A 20,114-nucleotide genomic window follows, 5' to 3' on the forward strand; every position below is an offset into this window, starting at 1 on the left:
GTCTACAAGAGCTAGTTCCAGGACAGGCTCCAAAGCTACAGAGAAACCCTGTCTCGAAAAACAAAAAACAACAGCAAAAAATTTTAAATTTATTTTATGTGTCTAAATGTTTTTCATGAGTGTGTGTGTGTGTGCATACCATGAGTGTGCCTGGTGATTCCAAAGGTCAGAAGAGGTTATCTGATTACCTGGAACAGGGGTTATGAGCCGCCATGTGGGTTCTGGGAATAAAACCCTGGTCCTCGGGTCCTCTGCAAGAACAGCCAGTGCTCTAAAGGGTTGAGATATCTCTTCATCTAAAACCCTACATCTTTCATGTTCTGTGCACAGGAGTGAGTGTGTCTGACTGTGAGACTATGAGGGTATGTGCACATACAAGTAGAATTCAGAGGGCAGTTTTTAGGAGTAACTTCTCCTTCTGCCATGTGGGCCCAGGGGATTGAACTGAACCTAGGTTGTCAGCATGTGCCTTTATCCACTGAGCCATCTTGCAAGCCCTGTTTTTGTTTTTTGACAAGTCTCATGCATTCCAGGCTGACACTGAATTCTCTGTGTAGGTGAAGATGGCCTTGAACTCCTGATCCTCCTGCCTCCGTGGTCTAGTTCAGGTCTAGTTCATGTGGTACTGGGGATTAAACCCAGGGCTTCCTGTGTGCTTGGCAGGAACTCTACCCACTGAACCACATCCCCAGCCTTAGCTGCCCTGCTGAGCAAGGACAGAGAGCAGCTTGGGTTGGGACCTTCGTGTTATCCAGGCAAGGGTGGTAAAGCTGCTGGGTTCATTTGATCACCAGAGGTCTCTTGTCTCTTTTCTAGCAATCTTTTTTTTTTTTTTTTGTAGCTATTCTGGACAAGAAAATACCACTGTTCTACCACCAGAATCCAACCTCTATCTGTAAATTCACTGTGATGATCTCTGCTACCTTTTCTTCCATGCATGGGTTAAGGTGGTGCCGACAAGAGCTCAAAACCACAAAGGAAGGCGGTAAGAGTTATTATAGTAATCCCTGCTGAGTTTCAGGAACGGTCCCACTCAATTTTATCAGGCTCGGGAGCTGGGAGAGTCAGATGGGACAAGCCAATATGGCGACCGTATGCAAACGAGGCCACGCCCCTTACTCACGACTGCCATCTGCTGTGAACACTTGGAAGAGCATATTCATTGCTTTTCCAAGACCCGGGACCAACCTTGCTGAGGACCAGCAGCCGCTGCTTCTCTTTCTCGCTGGTGGCCAGGGAGGCGAACTGCTGCAGCTGCAGCGGCGTGGGTGGCGTGGTGATGTCCAGGTAGTACTTGAAGGCCTGGAAGATGGTGCAGGGTGGGAGGCGGGGCTCATCCTTCCAATTGCTGATGACACCTGGGGAGGCACAGTGGGGACGATGCTCGGGTCACCTAATCCTCACCACACTCGTCACCCCAGGTGCGGAAGAGGAAGCACAGGGAAGTGAAGGAATCTAAGGGCCACACGGCTTTCGGGTGTGAAGGCAGGCCTTCTAGCCTCACCCCTGGCTCTAACGACGCTGTACCCCTGGCTCTCCATGTCCATGGCAGAGGAATGAAAGCAATGGAGGGAGAAGGAGGGGGAGGGGGAGGGGGAGGGGAAAGAGGAGGGGGAGGGGGAGGGAGAACAACTTCATCTGTACTGAAATGTATAGACTTTTTTCCTTGTCATTATCTGTAAACACTATGGTGTAGCGACTGTTTATAGGGCATTTATACCGCACTGGGCAAGCCATCTAGAGAGGGTTTAAAGTATGCAGGAGGACGCACATAGCGGCGTGTAAATACGACGGTGTGCGTAGGTGTTACGTAAACACAACACCTTTTCCATAAGGACTTGGGTATGCATGGATTCTGGCATCTTCTAGGGGTCCTGGAACCCTTCCTCCACGGTGGGAGGACTATTCTGCCTCTGTGGACCTTCCAAACATGACCCCCTACCTCATTGTGAGCTCGAGACATGATGGAAATTCTGGTCTAACGCAGAGAACTACATGCGATTAGATTCCCTAAGGAGGGCATGTCTCTTCATAGTGGCTCCTGCCAAGAGGATTTGCAGGAAGGCTTTGGCAGACAGCATGTCATTTTCATGTGCTAGTTAGCTCCCCTGCAAAGGTGACAGCCATGGTGTCACAGGCTGTCAGGTACGGCCGGCCATCACAGCTCCTTGTACTGGCGTTTGGAGCCCATTCCCTATCTATGAGGTGAAGGCGGAGCTTGGAGACCCATCAGCTTTGAAGGTTCTTCAAACCAGGTGTGACAGGCTGTATCTGTGGTCCTAGTACTTAGGAGGCTGAGGCAGGAGGGTTGAAAATTTGAAGTCAGCCTGGTCTACATAGAAAAAGGAAAGAAAGGAGGAAGTAGGAAGGGGAAGAGGAAAAGGATGAAGAAAAAAAGTGAAGGAGGGAGGGAGAAAAGGGAAGGAAACAGAGAAAGAACCAGAAGCACAAAGGGAGGGGAGGGAGGAAGAGAAGGAACGGGAAAGAAAGAAGAAAGTGAAGGAGGGAAGGAGGCTATGGGTGATCCATCCATCAACTAAAGTGAGGTAGGGAGCCCTCACTGACAGGCCAGCTGTGCCCTGGTGGCTACTCTGCCCACTTGGAGCTGCGGCTCTCGCAGCCCTTCCGTTGGGTGCAGCTGGACCCTCACCCAGAGCTGTGTTCCTCTCTTCCAGCATCTCCACCTTCACCATGTGGTTGGCGGGCGGCGCATCCTCCAGCCGCTCAATGAGCGCATTCACGAGGTCCTCGTGGTTGCCAGGGAAGACACCTAGGTGGTCGCCTGGCTGGTACTGCAGCTCCTGATTCCCATTGGTGTGGAGACGCACGAAGATGGTTGATCGGCTGCAGGGAACGAGGGGGATCGTGGGACAAAGACCGCCACCCTGTTCCTACTCGGCCCCTGGTCTGTCGGCTGCAGATCCCTCCTCTCATATTCCCTAACTCTGGGCTGGTAAGGTCCATGCCTAGCTCTCAACCTCATAGCCTTCCCCAAGCTCCAGTCAGCTCTCCATCACAGAGCCAACATCCGGGTCCTGGACCAGGGACATCACTCTCAACTCTTTTCTGGGGGCCAGCCCCCAAGCTCTCATGGCCTCACTGGTATTCCTAGCTAAATTTTTAGGCTGTCCCATCTTATCCCTCAAGCTCTGAGGCCTGATACAGCCTGCTGTTTTGCCTGAGATCCATTTGTTCCCCGTTTCTTCCTGTTTTTGCCTCCCTTTCTTCCTTTATGGTTTACTTCCTTCTGCAATGGATGAGCCTTGCTAGGATAATAGGAACACCATAGCACAGAGCATTTGTCTGTTTTGGCTGTGGCTTTATCCCCATGACAGTGGCTGGCACATAGTATGTCTTTGGAGTCCTTACCGAATGAAGGGACTTCAGGCTTCCAGGGTTCACTAGTGGCTAGTCATGTCCTTAGTACCCATCAGGGTTCTCCTAAGGACCAGAACCTCACTGGAGCTATACACAGGGTGTCTCCGATTTATGAAGAAGTTTCATTTCTTATTTCTCACAGAAATTCCACGCTCTCTTAATTTTTTTTTAAACAGGTATGTGTGTGCACTCATGCACGTGGTGGTGACGGCATGTGCGTCCCATGGCACGTGTGTGGGGGTCAGAGGACAACTTAAGGGACTTGGTTCTCTTCTTGTGATCTACAGGTCTCAGGAAATTGGATTCGGGTTGCCAGGCTTGGCAGCAAGCACCTTTATCCACGGAGCCCTCTTGCTGGCCCTCCACTCTCTTTTGCAAACAAGGTCCCTGTTGCAGTATAAGAAGGCCTGGGCAGAGGCTCGGGGCCTCTTCCGAGTAGACAGACACATCAACGTATGAGAGTGCTCGGCTTGAGGAAGGGTGTATACCTGCTCACACCTGCCTGGGTTTGTGTGTTTCCCCGTTCAGGAGGCCCACGCTAACCAGCTACTTCAAGGATGAACTCTTGGGGCTGGAGAATGGTTCTGTGGTCAAGAGCTCTCGCTGGTCTTGCAGAAGACCTAGGTTTAATTCCCAGCACTCACGCGGCAGCTCACAGCCATCTGCAACTCCAGTTCAAAGGGACGAGGATTCCCGCTTCTGGGTACTGCACATTTATGGTACATAGATACACATGCAGACAAAACATCCACACACATAGAATAAAATAAAACTTAAAAAAAAAACCCCAAAAGAATGAATTCTTGGGGCTGGAGAGCTGACTCGGTGGTTAAGAGCACTGGCTGCGCTTGCAAAGGACCTGGGTTAGGTTCCCAGTGCCCACATGGAGGCTCACAGCCATCTCCAACACCAGCCATTGCTCTTTCCCTTTGCCAACTGGTCTCAGTGGAGGGAGAAACTCGCATCCCCCACAAGTAAATCACACTTGAGTAGACCAAGAACCCTTGCTATTTAGAGATGTTTTTGGCACAACCAAGAGTCCCTTTGTGCTAGGAATAGCCACCGTTATTAAAAATAGCTAAACTGGCACATATCTTTGTGTGTAAGTGGGGTGGATAGAGTGTGAAGTCATCTCTTGAAGCCTGGTACTTTGTTTGGGGTATGATGGGGAACTCGAGAAGCCTAACTGTGCGTTCCTAGGGTTTGGGATGCACTTCCCTCTCCCAGGAGGGTCTTGCCCTCTCTGGGATGCTGAGCTTGTCAGTTTCAGCAGCTCATGTGACTTGTTTTTATCTCTACCTCACATCAGCCTTTAGCTCCTAGGAGCAAAGACACCACCACCACCATAGCTTTCACTGGTGACAGAAAGAGCGTGACAGCAGCCACTAGCCAGCAGGGGGCGCTTCAAGGCTTCTCATTCAGGAGCCTGTTGCTCAAGCAGAGTAAGTCTTTGAAAAGCTTTCATTTCAAATCAACACCCAGTTTCTTCCCTGCGTCAGGACTTGTTCCCAGTGGGAAGGCCAAGGGCCTGATCCTGCTGAGCTGGCTGAGGCTCACCTGCTTCCCCCAGGCCTCCTGACCCTGCAGGCGATTGGACAGTAAAGAAGGGACAGGGTGTGGCCAGCAGGTGCCTGGAAGGTGGGTCCAGGTTCCATCCCATCTGGGATTTTGTACAAGATGGCATGACTGGGTGCCTAGGGAACCTGGGTGGACAATCCTCGACGTTTTGCTGCGAAGTTGAGTTTCACTGGCTAATATCAATTACGGTCATGCTCAATTCTGTTGCATTTTTTCTATGTTCATTAAGCTCTGGGATAGGGATTTTTTTTTCTTTTCCTTCCTTCCTTTGTTCCCTCCTCCTCCTGTCTTCTTCACAGATTCTCTCGCACGGTAGTTCAAGCTGGCCTGACGCTCATTATGTAGCCCACAGTGGCTTTGAATGCTCGGTGTGAGGCTCATCTCATGTGGTCTGCTGAGCAGCCGTGGGAGAGACGGGCCATGTGGGAAGCAGTAGCCATTCAGGCCTTGTGTTCCTCTCTCCTCACAGCCTGTCCCATGTCCTGCTCATTTTTTTCACATACAGAAGTGTCACTTACGTGTACTCAGACACACAGCGGATAGATGCACATGCAGACACGTGTGCACACGCAAAGACACACAGACACATACATAGACACGTAAAGACAGACAGACACACTCATGGCAGTGGTTCAGATAGGTTCACTGGCAAGACAACAATTGTCTAACGCCCTGTATTAGATAGAAAAATCCGAACAGCTAATAACTCCATCTGGCCAGAGGGTAACAAGAGCCTGAGCTGGCTGCCCCGACGAGATGCAGTTGTCATTATGTGCTCATGTGGCTTTGGGCACCGGGGAGAGAGTGATGGACGGGGAGAGTGGGCGGGCCATCTTATCCTCACTGGGAAGTCACTGAAAGGCCTCACAGGGTCAGGGCAGTGGATATGTGGCAGCGGAGGGAAGGGTGGTATAAGGGAGACAGTGGTCACTCGGGAGCTGCTATTTGACATAAGGTGGATCGAACACACAGAGACCTCTGGGCAGGGTGATCGAGGAGAGAGAGTCAGCAGAAGCCCAGGGCGGAAAAGGGGAACAGCACATTAGGAGAGCGGAAATGGTGCTTTCTTCATTTTATGTTGATGGTGTTGTGCTAGGTTGTCCAGGCTACCTTCTAACGCACTCTGTAGCCCAGGCTAGCTCTGAACTATACATGCTAGGCACATCAGGAACTCACAATCCTCTAAAAGGCTGTGCCACCATGCCTGGCCATGACTGCTGAGTTTGAGAGAGGTGATGGGTGGGTCCCAGGGGCCTCTTCATGACCTGTGTGATCCCAGGGGCCTCTTCATGACCGACCAGGCAAAGATTTCAGAGAATCCCCTTTGATCTGCAGGAAGCACTATAGGCTGAGAGTTGGGGGAAAGAGTGCCTCCACTTCAATTAGCATTTTAAATAAGATCTCTTGGGCTACCTTATCTCAAAACCATACAGAATATCTGGCTAGAGAAATGCTCTGTAGTAAGCGTGCTTGCCCCTCAAGCAGAGGGCATGCATTCAGATTTCCAGTCGCAAGTAAAAATCATGGAGGTGGCATGCGTCTCTAATCCCACAGCTGGAGAGGAGGGGGCCTGGGGCTCACAGATCAGCAGTCTAGTTGAATCGGTCAGTGACCTCCAGGTTCAATGAGAGCCTACTATCTAAAACACTAAGGTTGAAAGTAACTGAGGGGATTCCACCAGTCACCTCGGGCCTCTATACACATGTACACACATGCGCAAATGTGTACAGCCCACATGGACATAAAGATTGCTCTATTCATGTCCTTCGAAAATTCCCTTTGTGCCCTCCAGTTCACATTTCCCTTTCTAGGCATCTTCTGGGAATCCCACTCTTCTTACCAATCCATCTCAGTCCTTCAGTCTCTCCCCTCCCCTTGACTTCTAGAATTTTCCATTTCTATCCTGCCCACACTCACTCCATTACACCCTCTTACACATTGTTTTTCCTAATTACTGTGCCTGTATCACAAAATTTGTTTCTAAGCAGGATGCAGAGTAGGGTTGCTCTGCATGGGTCATACATCAAAAGACACTAACTTCCCCCTTGGCACCGTACCTGTAATTAAGGATTACTAGTGGGAACGATTTGTGATATTTTGTCTATGGTTTCCTAGGCCAGAGAGGCCCCCTCTTTGGCCTGGGCCTGGGAAAGTGGGTGAGCTATGCTTTTCCACTCAATTATACTTAAATTCTATAAAGCGTTATCTTTTAAAAATATATTTAGCTATTTTTATTTTATGTGTATGTGTATGGGTGTGTTTATTTTATGTGTATGTAGATGGGTGTTTATTTTATGTGTGTGTGTGTGGGTGTTTATTTTATGTGTATGTGTATGGGTGTTTTACCTGCACGTACATTTGTGTACCATGCTTGTCTGGACCCACAAAGGCCCAAAAGAGGGCATCAGATGCCCTGGCACTGGAATTATAGGTGGTTGTGAGCCACCACATGGGTGCTGGGCATTGAACCCAAGTCCTCTGGAAGAGCATCCAGGGTTTTTAACACTGGCCCATTGCTCCAGCCCCCAAACCCCTTAGGCACACTTCGGTCTGCTAGTTCATAACTCTTTTAACTCTATTCCAGTTCCTAACCTTGCTTGGCAAATTCCTTTATTAATCTTGGAAACTCTGCTGGAGTTGGGTCCCTCCGGGAGGTAGAGTGAAACAGATTCCAAGGTCATGTGCCTGTGTGAGAACCATGCTCTTGGGAAGACCCACTCCACACTGGCTTTTCATGGACTTTTCAAAGCGCATGACTCCTTGATGCACTTAGAATCCCTCTTGCACCACCATGTCAGTGGAGACTTTCCATGGGAAAGAATTGGGACACCAGGCACGGCTTTTCCACAGCCCTCTCTTCAGATGTCCCTATGCATCTAATGCTGCATTGAACTGTTCAAAGATACTAAGTGCCTGATCTATTCTATTAATGTCTGAGAATATTTGAGGGGGAGTTCAAGAGGCTCGGGGTTCTGCCCTGCTGACCTCTCTAATCAAAGGCTCAGAAGGGCACGCAAGAAGAGTGCATGCTAACTATGCAGGTAGCACGAGGAGGCGGGGAGAAACAATGGATCCTGTACTGTGCCAGCCGCTTTAGGAGGATCATTTTCAATGGTCACAGCAGCCTGGCAAATGAGACGGAGACCATCTGTGGAGTCATTTGGTGTGGTGGCCAGATAACCAGGTCAGTGTGACCTTGAAAAAAGACACTTGCATTTTCTCCTGGTTGCTTTTCATATCTAACATGTGAGCAATTGTGACCTTTATTTCCTGGACGGGTGTGAGTTAGAAATAGCGTTCTGGGAACTCTGCTCAGTGCACGGAAGACAGAGAGTATCAGATACAAGTGAGCAAGCTTGCTGTCAGTGGTTCCGTGCTATAGTGAAGGAGAAAGGACCTCAGAGCATCCCAGTGACTTTTTAAGAAATGCATTTATTTTCATTTTGTCTATGAATGTTTTGAATGTATGTATGTTCACTGCTACCCATGGCAACCAAGAGAGGGAGCCACATACCCTGGAACTGGAGTTCCAGATGGTTGTGAGCAACCATGTGGGTGCTGGGAACCGAACCAGGGTCCTCTGCAAGAGCAGCCAGTGTTTTTAGTCACTGGGTCCCCTCTCCAGCTCTCAGTTCCACACCTTGGGACTTTCCCAAGGTTGCATGTGTTGGAGAACTGGGGTCACTGCAAAGACACACCTCAGCTGTAACTGAAAAGTGAAAAAATAAATCCCAAGAGGGATCAGCACAAAGACTTAATTATTAAAGATGCTGAGCGGCAGCCAGCCTGCGCGTGATCATTCTGAAAGAGAGGTGCCTGGGCTCAGCGAGGACACAGGCTTGGGGGGCTGGCTGTGAGGACAGTGTCGCAGGACAGGTGATATCAGCGTGTCCTGTTCAGGCTGGTGATGGCGGTAGCTGGCCCGACAGTTATTGGTGGTGATCATGTGATCTCTGCTGCTGGGGTAGTGATATTCCCAGTGGAGGAGTAAGAGCCTGTAGTTAAAGCCCGAGGCTCTGGAAGCCGGGTCTTAGGAAAACAGCTTGGAAGCAAAGGGACCCAAAGGATACGGGTCAGTGTCCTTGGTCATGTAAGTCTCTTGGGAGGGAAAAATGATTTGTTTTGGGCGTTGCTGAAAAAAACTGTGTTTTTTTTTTGTTTATTTGTTTTTTCTAGATGGGGTTTCTCTATAGCTTTGGAGCCTGTCCTGGAATTAGCTCTTCTAGACCAAGTTGGTTTTGAACTCACAGAGATCCCCCTGCCTCTGCCTCCCAAGTACTGGGATTAAAGACATGTGCCACCACCGCCCAGCTAAGATAACTGTGTGGGTTTTATTTTATTTATTTATTTATTTATTTATTTATTTATTTATTTAGGTTTTTTGAGACAGGGTTTCCCTGTGTAACAGTCCTAGCTGTCCTGAAATTAGTTCTTGTAGACCAGGCTGGCCTAGAACTCACAGGGATTCACCTGCCTCTGCCTCCTGAGTGCTGGGATTAAAGGCACGTGTCACCACTGCCCGGCATGCTAACTGTGTTTTAAGTCAAGTGGTGAGATTCAAAATGCAGTTCAGCGGCCCAGCACTCACCTAGTGTGTGTAAGATCCCAGGTTCAATCCCCAGCATTGCATACAACAAAAGTCTCACCCACCCCCCTGCCCCTGCCCCAAGTGCTAAGACAAACACACTCTCTATCAGATAGCAAGGTGTTTGTCTATAGCACAGAGTGAATTATTTGGCTATGCTGGGTAGTAAGATAATTTCTAGGGCTGGGGAGATAGCTCATTGGGTGAAAACATTTATGACACAAGACTAAAGACCCGAGTTCAGCTCTCTACAGCCTATGAAAAGAGTTCATAGGGCTGGAGAAACGTCAAAGTGGTTAAGAGCACTGGCAGCCATGGCAGAGGAGCCAGGTGTAGTTCCCAGCATCTACATGGTGGCTCACAATCACCTGTAACTTCAGCTTGAGGGTATCGGACACTCTCCTGGTCTTGGCAAGCCCATACCTCCCCACCCCCAACACACACACACACACACACACACACACACACACACACACACACAAGCAACAATGAAAAACCAAATGCAGAGCAAGCATGCCGGAAAAGCCCAGCACCCCATAGGAAGGGGCAGGAGGGTTCACAGAAGCTCCACGGGCCATGTTGGGCTTGTGCAGCAGTGAGGAGTCCCTGTCTCAGATGAGGTGGGACGTAAGGGTGGACAGTCACTCAAAGGTTGTCCTCTGATCTCCCTAGGCACACGGTGGCACACAGTCACTCCCACAGATAATATATTATAGATAGGGGTTCGAATCAAAGAGCAAGCTGTTCTGGGGTGCACCTGCCATCACTCCATAGTACAGGTAGCTATTTTTGCAGCCCTCGAGAGCAGTGGTCCTCAACCTTCCTAGTGCGACCCTTTAATACAGTTCCTCAAGATGTGGTGACCCTTAATCATAAAATTATTTTTGTTGCTACCGTAATTTTGCTACTGTTATGAATTGTAATGTAAACAGCTGTGTTTTCCAGTGGTCTTAGGTGACCCCCCCCCCATGGAAAGGTCATTGGCTTCCCCAAAGGGGTCGTGACTCACAGGTTGAGAAACATTCCTCTAGCAAACAGTCACTCACAGTAAGCTACTTGGATTAAGCACTTTCCAATGGAGATGCTGCCTCCAGAGAACACTATACTATTTCACAAGGGGGCAGCCTGCTAAGATCACCCCGAGGCCCATTTCTTTCTCAGCATTATATATGATTGACACTTCTCCTTCGTCCCTGTCTCTAGCTGGGGACATGGGGACATAAAGGAGTCCGTGGACCTGGTGTGAGGGGCTCCAGGAGCTTTCAGTGGTCTCTGGAATCTGAGCTCTCCTTCCTGGGAGCGGAAGGGATTGCCGCTGAGCGAGTGTTCCTACCTGGACTTGGGGCTCTGCAGGTTTTGGCGGCTAAGGAATCGAGCGGCTGAGACTCGCTTTTTGTGCACGTTGGAAAGACCTGTGAGGAGAGAAATAATGGCCACAATGAGAGGGCTTTAAACAAAGCTCCACAAAACCTCTCCACCTTTGGGTATGTGTGTGCATGAATGTATGCATGAGATAGTGTGTGTGCCGGTGGATGTGTTTGTGTATATGTGTATGTATAGGCCAGAGGACCCTGAGCTGTCTTTGTTTAGGTAATGTATAAATTTATCTTCTGAGACAGCGTCTCTCACTGGCCTGGAGCTGGCCAGTTTGGCTAGGCTGACTGGCTAGTAAGCCCCAAGGTTCTCTGGTTTCCTCTTTCTCAGTTCTGGGACTGTAAGCATGCACCACCATGCCTGGCTCCTTCATGGGTTCTGGGGAATCAACGCAGGTCCTGGAGTCTGTGAAGCCTGTCCTTTACCAAGTGAGCCACCTCCTCTGACCCATTTCCAACTCTTCCTCTGGAGGGGAAAGGATGAGGGTGGGGGTAGATATCAGTGGGGCTGGGTGAGGTGGTTGCAGACACGGAACCAAATGCCAAGGTGGATGGAATGGAGGTGGGGATGGTTTGTAGGCAGGCTGTGTGACTGGAGAGAGACTCCTGATTATACAGTACCCTGCACGTGGGGACAAATGTATGACCTGTGTGATTCAAGGGCTTCTCTGAAAGGGGGACCAGAGTGATAAAGCCACCACTCCCACACGCCCTTGAGAGGAGCTCTCCTTCCCAACCCTCCCTAAGCTTACAAAGGCCTCCCAGTGTCAGGTACCTTGTGTCAGCTCTGGAGCTTCAGCCACATAGGTGAGGCGGAACTTGTTCCTCTTCCAGCTGCGGTCGTTACTGATGAGGGAATTGTTTGCCTTCTCGATGTTGACGTCATCCCCCACGCAGAACACATCACAGGCTGCCTGTGACCCACACAGAGTTTCTGGTGACCTCAGTTATGCTAGATGGTGCCTTCCCAGGAGCGCCAAGGCATGGCATGGATACCTCCTTCCAGCCCTCTTTCTCTCTCCCCTCTCACCATTTTCTTTCCTCCCTCTCTTCACTCATTAATCCATATACCCATTCTTCCTTCTACCATCTACCCACCAACCCACTTACCCACCCCTTCATCTACCTACCTGTCTGTCCATCTATCTTATCAACATTTTCTTCCATCCATTCAACTAAACATCCATCCATCCATCCATCCATCATCTAAGCATCCATTCATCCAAGCATCCATCCATCCATCCATCCACCCATCCACCCACCCACCCACCCACCCATCCATCCATCCATCCATCCATCCATCCATCCACATACACACCTACTGTTCTATACACCCATCTATCTGTCCATCTCCACATAATATTTCATCCACTTACTCACTCTTTCATATCCATCCATCTACCCCACCCATCCATGTACGCATCATCACCCTCTATTCTAAGCAATGGCTTGAGGTCCTCACCTCTACTAAAGACACAGCTATAATGACATTTATTACTAAATCCCACATACCCAGAGGCTTAACATTAAAAATTAAAGTAAATGCCATAGAAGTTATTTTTGTCTTCTTCAAAATATTTAAAATAATTACACAAAGGCAGAACAAGCTGTCTGGATACACATTTTTTTCTTGTTTGTTTCCTTTTTGGTCAAAACTCCTTTATCAGCAAACATTAATGATCCCAAGATTACTGCTCAGAATGATTTGCAAACTTTTTCTGAGATAGGTCCAGGTAGCTCTTGAACCTTCAGGTCCCAGTAATGCCCCTGCCTCATCCTCTCTCAAATAACTGAGACTGAGGCATCAACAACCATGGAATTACTATTTCCGGTGAAATTTAAAGTTTTCAAACATAGCTTTATTATTATCTGACTGCGTGCCTATTTCAAAACAGTTGACTGTTCATCAACATAAAAATAGAAAAGCCAAGTATCATGTGGTGTAATATTATTTGGCCACAAGAAGGGATAAAGTGCTGGCACATACTACAACGTGGATGGACCTTAAAAACTTTGTAATAAGAGAAAGAAGCCAGTCATAAAAGGTTCTGGTATTGGACTTCGTTCATATGAACAAGAAAAATGTCTGTAGACACAGAAATGAGTCTGGTGTGGGACAATGGTCTGTATTCTGTCAATTATATTTTAAGTAAAGGCTGATTGGCCAGTAGCCAGGCAGGAGGTCTAGCAGGACAACTAGACAGGAAGTAGAGGTGGGTCAAGGAGAACAGGAGAATTCTGGGAAGAAGGAAGTCCTAGTTTGCAGTCGTGACCCAGCCACAGAAGTAGTAAGATGTGACTGCCTCACTGAATAAGGTACTGAGCCACGTGGCTAGCATAGACAAGAATAATGGGATAATATAAGTTATAGGAGTTAATAAGAAGCCTGAGCTAATGGGCCAATCAGTTTATAACTAATGTAGACCTCTTTGTAATTTCTTTGGGGCTAAATGGCTGTGGGACCTGGTGGGTCAAGATGAGTCACTGTTCAATCTGAGGGTGAGATGGAAAACCAGAATTGTCAACAGTAGCAAAATTACAGTTATGAAATAGCAACGAAAATAATTTGATGGTTGGGGGTTACCACAACACGAAGAAGTGTATTAAGGTGATAGGAAGGTTGGGAACTACTGGTTTGGGGGCTTCTCAGGGGCCTGGCCTTTGGGATGCTGTTGACTGACGAGAAGAGAAAACACAGTTATCTCGGACGTGGATGAACTTGAATTCATCTCGGCTCTCAATGTCTGGATGGAAATCTAGGAAGAGGCGTATAGACACAGCTCCCTCTAATAACTCATAGACCCTTGGGCCTCAGTTTCCTTTTTGGCCTTTGGCACAAGTTCAGTGACAGAAGCTGCCCAGGACCCTTCCTTCTGGGGTTGCTGATAAGGACCAATTCCAGGGCAGTGGACAGAGAGACTAAAAGTCACAGGGCCACTCTGGGAAAGGTGTATGCTAAGGTTGCTCAAATTCACCGGAGCTGTATCCTGGCTGTGGACATTGAGGGAGGACCCTCCTTTGCCTATCCTTCTCTCTTTCCTTCATTTTCTTTCTGTTTGCCTCCCTCTCTCCCTTCCTCCCTCCCTCCTAACTTTTCTTACTTTACATTTCTACCCCCATCTCCTTTCCTTCCCTTCCACAGGTTACAACCCTGTGCCTCCTGCTTGCTAGGCAAACACACTACCACTGAGCCACACCCCATGGACAGCTTGGCGCTTTCTCGGGTACAGTGGGTCTCCTACCTTGAAGACCTTCTTGGCCCAGGTCCTGAAAGCCTCTTCCTGCCCGCAGAGCTCATCCCCCTCCCTCATCTTCAGAATCCTCTCCCCTCCTAGCTCCTCCAGGAGGGTGTCCACTGCGTGCCCGAAGGCACAGAAGTGAGGGTACGCCCGAGAGCCCAGGCCGAATACTGAGAACCTGTCCAGGAGAAAGCAGAAGGTCTGTGATGGAAGGATGCAGGGTGTGGGGTGTCTAGTCCTACAGGCTGATTAGTGTGACCTTGAAATTCATGCACCGGAATCCTGAACTCTGTGGGATTGTATGTTGGAACAGGAGCTTTAAGAAAGTGATCAACGTTAGTAAGATCCTTATAAAGTCAATCTCCTCTCTTCTTCCTCACCCTCCTCTCCACCTCTTCCTCCACCCTCCTCTCCTCCTCCTTCTCTAACAAACTGCTAAGAGAAGCCAGTTGAAATCTAACCCTTGCTGAACTCCTAGCTTTCAGAACAATGAAAAACCACATTTTAGTGGAAGGGTGACTTTAATCCCAAGAGTCCTTAAGACCCTTCTTCCTCTTAGTCTCTGACAGTGATGATTGTCCTCAATAGAAGGTTCCAGTAGTTTCTGAGGAAGGAGAGGGCAATGAGAAGGAAGCATTGGCTGTTGGGTGTAGTCTCCTCTGTTAGCTAGACCACGGAAGAAGAGAATCTCATCAGGGATGCTTCCATTTGCCACGAGTCAATGTCTCAAGGATGGCCATGAGGATTCTAATGTGGTGGCCGTTGGGGATCTGACCTAACAAAGTGACCCGAAGGACTTTTGAACATATCACACGTTGGTATAGAAGTGGGATTTTCTACAAGGGAATGATAGAGTCGTGCACACTGTACGTGCATGCTGTACCCTTTCTAATGTCTGTGAAATTAATGTTTCACAAGCTCTCTCCACCAAGAGAACATTGGTATTTGGGCCAGTGGGGGTGAAGCTAATGTGAGTTTTCTCCATGCTGAGGTGGGGATTGTAGTACTGGGGAGGGCGGTGGACCTTATTTATAGGATTTTTGTTTGTTTGACTCAGGGTTTCACAAAGCCTAGGATGACCTTGAACTCTGTCTCTCCTGCTCCCGTCTCCTGAGTACTGAGACATTAGTTGTATAGTGCCACCAGTTGGTTTACACTCTTATAGATATTATATGGCTCATTTCTGGAGAGTGGTTCTGACTGAGCCAACTGGACTACAGCAATGGATTCACAAATGTGACAGAAGCCCCTCTCTGCTGTCTCCAAGGAGGATGCTCTGATAAAGACAGCCACCCCAGACAAGCCAGGAGTGGAGCCTTGTCACCCACTGTCCCTGAAAGGCTCGAGGCTGCTGGGGATGAAATGGCAGTGGAGATGGAAGAGGAAGGAGGAGGGAGGGATGCTGGGAGGAGGTTCTTCAGCATTACAACAAGAACTGGGATGGGCCCAGCGGTCTCACTGGTGGAGCAAACGTTATCATAGGTCTCTCTGTCCTCCTTTGACCCTGTTAGATTCTGCTCTTCCCTTCTTTCACAGCCTTCTTCTCCAGGGGCTCCAGAGTCTTCCCAAGTACAGCCTGTGCAGGAGACCGGGTTTTTCCCGTCACCCCCCACAGTCTTGCTGGGTCTGAGTACCACTCCTCACAGGGAAGCAGCCTACACACAGATGAAGCAACCAGTGTGGACAAATCAGAGGGAGGACAGAAAAGGGTTCTTCTGTCTCATACCATCCATTTAAGCCTTAGCCCAATACAGATACATCTATGCCCAACATCCATGTTATGTGGGTATGTAATATTGGTCATGTTTGACCTTGCTCGATACCGTTAATGACTCCTTGTGCTTTAATTTGCTTTTTAAAATTACTTAGCTGTGTCTGTGTCTGCACACATGTATGCAGATGTACATGCCTGTGCATAGGCAGAGGCCAGAAGAGGGTATTGTATATTCTCCTCTACCTCCCCACCTATCCCTTAGAGGCAGGGTCTCTCCTTGAATGTAGAGCTTACATTGCATAAGCCAGCAAGTCCCTGCAATTCTCCTGTCTCCACTCAGGGAGACACGGGGTTGCAGGCATGTGTGGGACGCCTGGCTTGTGTAACTTCCTTTTGCTTTTCACGTGCTGGTTTGGCAGATTACATACTATGGCTTGAGTACTTGGGTCCCCAACTCCCACGTGGAAGCCTGTTCTGACGGAATGAAGGGAAAAGGCTTCTGGGAGGTGATTAGGTCACCAGGGTGGGGCTCTTTAGAATGAAGTGAGTGCCCATCTAAGGGGTTGAAGGAACCAGACTTCATCCCTCCCACCACCTGAGGACACATCTGTAAGGAGCTGTGTATGAAGTAGAGGTGAGCTCTCACGGGACCCTGACCTTGGACTCACCAGGCCCCCAGAAATGAGAGCAGCAAATGTCTGTCAGCCTTTCATCACAGCATTTCCAACAGACTCAGACGCGTGACCCTCCTGCTCACCAGCAAAGGATCAGGTGGCTGACTCACGACAGCACTTTGGACGGGCTGAGGGGCCCACACCACAGTCACGGGGAGACTCACGTTACCATGACAATCGCTACTGAGGAGTCCAAAGCTCCTATTTTAAACCTCGAAATCAACAGTTGACTAAGTTCTCATCTGCCGGGCCAGATAGCAAAGACATTTAAGATTTCAAAGTTGAAGGTTCCTTGTGGGTTTTTAGACAAGAAAAAAAAAATTGCCGGCATACTTTTATATGATAAAGTGAAAATATCACCATCATAATTAAGCACAATTAGTTTTGGTGTGTGCACAGGTATGTGTGCACATGCATGTGGAGGGCAGATGTCAACTGTGGATGCTGAGTCTCAGAATAATTTTTTCTCGCTGGGGCCTGAGGACCCTGTTTTCCTCCGCAGGGTTGAGATTACAGCTTACACCTTGATACCTGACGCCATGCCTGGACTTTACACGGGTCCCAGGGATCAAACTCAGGCCCTCATGCTCATGTGATAATAACTTTCCAGACTGAGCCAACTCTACGCTCTTGAGTACCGTTCTTTAAGTACAAGTCTACCAATGGGAAGAAGGGAGGTGTTTTTCGGGGGTATGGGTTAGGGCAGGGATACTTTTTTCCTAACTGGAGTATGAAGGTAATGCTAACATAATGTTCTGATATCAAAATCTAAAGCTGCCCCACATTATGAGGGGCACACACCCATGCACACACACGCCACATACAGACTAGAAAAAGAGTGTAAGAATGTAGCAATAGATACGGTTCTTCACGGTTTAGGAGCCCTTTGTCCTGCGCCATCTCTGAGCCTGGCTCTGAGCAGTCATTGAGAAGGCTTGTCTGGTCAAGGTGGGAGACAGTTATGGCTAGGTCTGGATGGTGGCCCAACAGGGCGTCAGGCCTACCAGGGCCTTTACCCAGGACAGCAAATCTTGACACCCCCATTTTTCTTCCTAAATACTTCCTGAACTGAACACACATTGAGTTCTCAAACGCTTCTCTTGGTGCCACTTCCTTCGCGCCAAATTATCCCATGGAATGCGAGTCTGCTTCAGGAAAATGTGGGCTTGGGGAGGAGTGAGTTTCCAAGTCTGACCTCACGGTAGAGGCCACTAGAAGGCTTGGAAGAAAAGCAGCAGCAGCAGGCCCAGTTCTCAACCAGCTGCAGAGGCTCTGCCGTTAGACTTGGGCATCACACTGGCCGCTCGCAAACGTCCCCAGGTTATTTTTGTTTTGTCTGAGGCTCTCCTGATGTAGCCCAGGCTGGCCTTGAACTTGCCATCCTTTTCTCTCAGCTTCTTGAGGGCTGGGACTACATCACCAGCCACACATGGATCGCCTCCAAGTGACTCTGTCATGCACCTAGGGTTGAGATCCATGAGATCATCATGGCAGGGTGTCTTCAGAGATGTTTGCTCTGTGGAAAATCTGTCTCCTTGGAAAAGCGGCTGAGACAGCGGCATCCAGAGACTAGTGCCCTACAGTACAGATGATGGATTAGCCTTGGTGATAGGATCCGGGTGGCGGCGGGGTCAGCGGGAGAGACTCAGAGGTTGTCAGATGCAAATGTTCCCACTCATGGGAGACCAGGTAGTGTGACTTAGAGAGGGACCAGCCCCCGAGGAAAGAAGAATTCTCCTCCAGAACGAAGAACCACTCGCCACAAGCCCGGCCCTCTACGAGCCTTCATTGCCCTCGGTCCCCTGTACCCACACTCACCTCACATTGGCCAGTGGTCCAGTACTTTCAAAGTTGTCCCTGAGGTCGGGCCCATCGCCTGACGACTTGCGGGAGTCAGAATAGGAGGAGACGCTGTTGAATCGAACCTTGTAGCTCCTGTGACAAACAGACAAGGGCATGAACGCTGCCTAGGAGTCCTCCTGAGGCTAGCTCCCACTCTGGACATCTTCAGCTTCTTGATCCTTGTTCTAGAACCTTCTCTCCGGTATTGAGATAAATTATACCACTCTTCTAGGCTCTCTGGGAATGCATCGATTTACCCGCAACGGCCCCAATGATAGCTGATCTCTCAAATGTAAATGTTTCTGGGCCTTGTTTAAACTGGGAAGATTGAGACCCACAGAGTTCAGATGGTCTTGTCGGTATGGGGGTCGGTGGGGTGGGGGGATGCTGTGACTGGGACCAGGCCTCCTGACCTCTCAAGTTGTAGCGTGCAGAATAAGGGGAACTCTGGTGAAGTGAGGGTTCTGGTTCAGTAGAGATGGGGGGGAGGCGAGAGTCAATGTTTCTGTTCCTAGAGCTCACCAAGCAGCTCCAAACAAGACTGGTGCTCTCCAATATGGCAGCCATTTGCCGCCTGCAACTATGTAACCCAAAGTTAATTACAATGAGTTACAATTGCAAACTAGCTGTCCAAGACGAGAGGGCTTGGTTAAATGTGGGATGCGCATAGGGCAGGAACCCAGAGGAGACTTTTCAGCCATAAAGAAGAATGAAGTCTGCCTCAGCTGAGCTTGGTGGCTCACGCCTTTAATTCCAGCAGACTGAAGGTCGATGCAGGTGGATCTCTGTGAGTTTGAGGCCAACCTGGTTTACAGAGTGAGTTCCAGGGCAGCCAGGGCTACCCAGAGAAACCCTGCCTCAGAAAATCAAAAAGAAGGAGGAGGAAGAGGAAGAGAAGGAGAAAGAAGGCACATTATTTGCAGAAATGGGGGCTGGGGTGGGGATGGTTACATAAGCCAATTCCAGAAAAATATTTTACATTATCTCCCACTTGTAGTTCCTGAATTTTAAAGCAACACATAACATCATGTATGTGTAAATGGCACGGAAGCACAAGTGAAGCTGTGTAGGGACACGGGAAGGGCAAGGAAGGGGGTTAGGGACATATGGGAAAATACGCTCAACCTACAGTGTACCCCGGCTCCTTGCCTGCACTCGTTGTATTTTGTTCCAGGTGCTCAGCAGCCATATGCTGCTGGTGGCTGCTTTACAGCCAGCACAGACAGACGATATCACTGTAGAAAGTCCCACAAGGCTGGCCTGTCCCTGCCAACACTCTCCTGCCGCGGAGTGACATTCTCAGACATTTTAGGGTCATGAGCCGCATGTCTAGTAAAAGTGGAAACTGTTCTTGGCACTGATCTGAGGCATGCATGCACACTGTGTGTGGGTGAGGGTGCATGTATTTATGTAAATATGTCCATGTGTATGTGGGTCCACGTGTGCATGCATGTAAACGCGTGTGTGTGTTTATGTATGTGCACATGTGGGGAGCTGTATGTGTACTTGTGTGTGGAGACTAGAGGTCTTTGGGAGTCTTCCTCAGGTTCTGCCTATCTTGTGTTTTGAGACAGAGTCTGTCATTGGCCTAGAACTCACCAAATAGGCTAGGTTAGCTGGCCGGGATTGCTATATCTGCCTTCCTGACTTTCTCTTTCTCTCTTTCTTTTTTTTCCTCCCTCCCCTCTTTTGCATTTCTGGAGACAGGATCTTAATATGAAACCATGACTG

At 49.0% G+C, this 20,114-nt stretch overlaps 1 protein-coding gene across 2 annotated transcripts in view; it reads right to left on the minus strand.

Moving 5' to 3' along the window:
• The window catches only part of Nos1 (nitric oxide synthase 1), a 163,790-nt gene that overhangs the window by 17,787 nt on the left and 125,889 nt on the right, over positions 1-20,114 (minus strand). For both annotated transcript variants that reach the window (XM_087903768.1, XM_087903767.1), the window contains exons 17-22: positions 18,360-18,476; positions 14,157-14,331; positions 11,690-11,828; positions 10,875-10,953; positions 2,651-2,844; positions 1,189-1,358 (exon numbers count right to left, since the gene is read on the minus strand). In XM_087903768.1, the coding sequence (XP_087759894.1) occupies positions 1,189-1,358; positions 2,651-2,844; positions 10,875-10,953; positions 11,690-11,828; positions 14,157-14,331; positions 18,360-18,476 (874 nt within the window). The remainder of the gene's footprint in view (positions 1-1,188; positions 1,359-2,650; positions 2,845-10,874; positions 10,954-11,689; positions 11,829-14,156; positions 14,332-18,359; positions 18,477-20,114) is intronic.

Source organism: Myodes glareolus, chromosome 2 (genome assembly GCF_982192425.1).
Source record: "Myodes glareolus chromosome 2, mMyoGla1.1, whole genome shotgun sequence".
Classification (NCBI taxonomy): Eukaryota; Metazoa; Chordata; class Mammalia; order Rodentia; family Cricetidae; genus Myodes; species Myodes glareolus.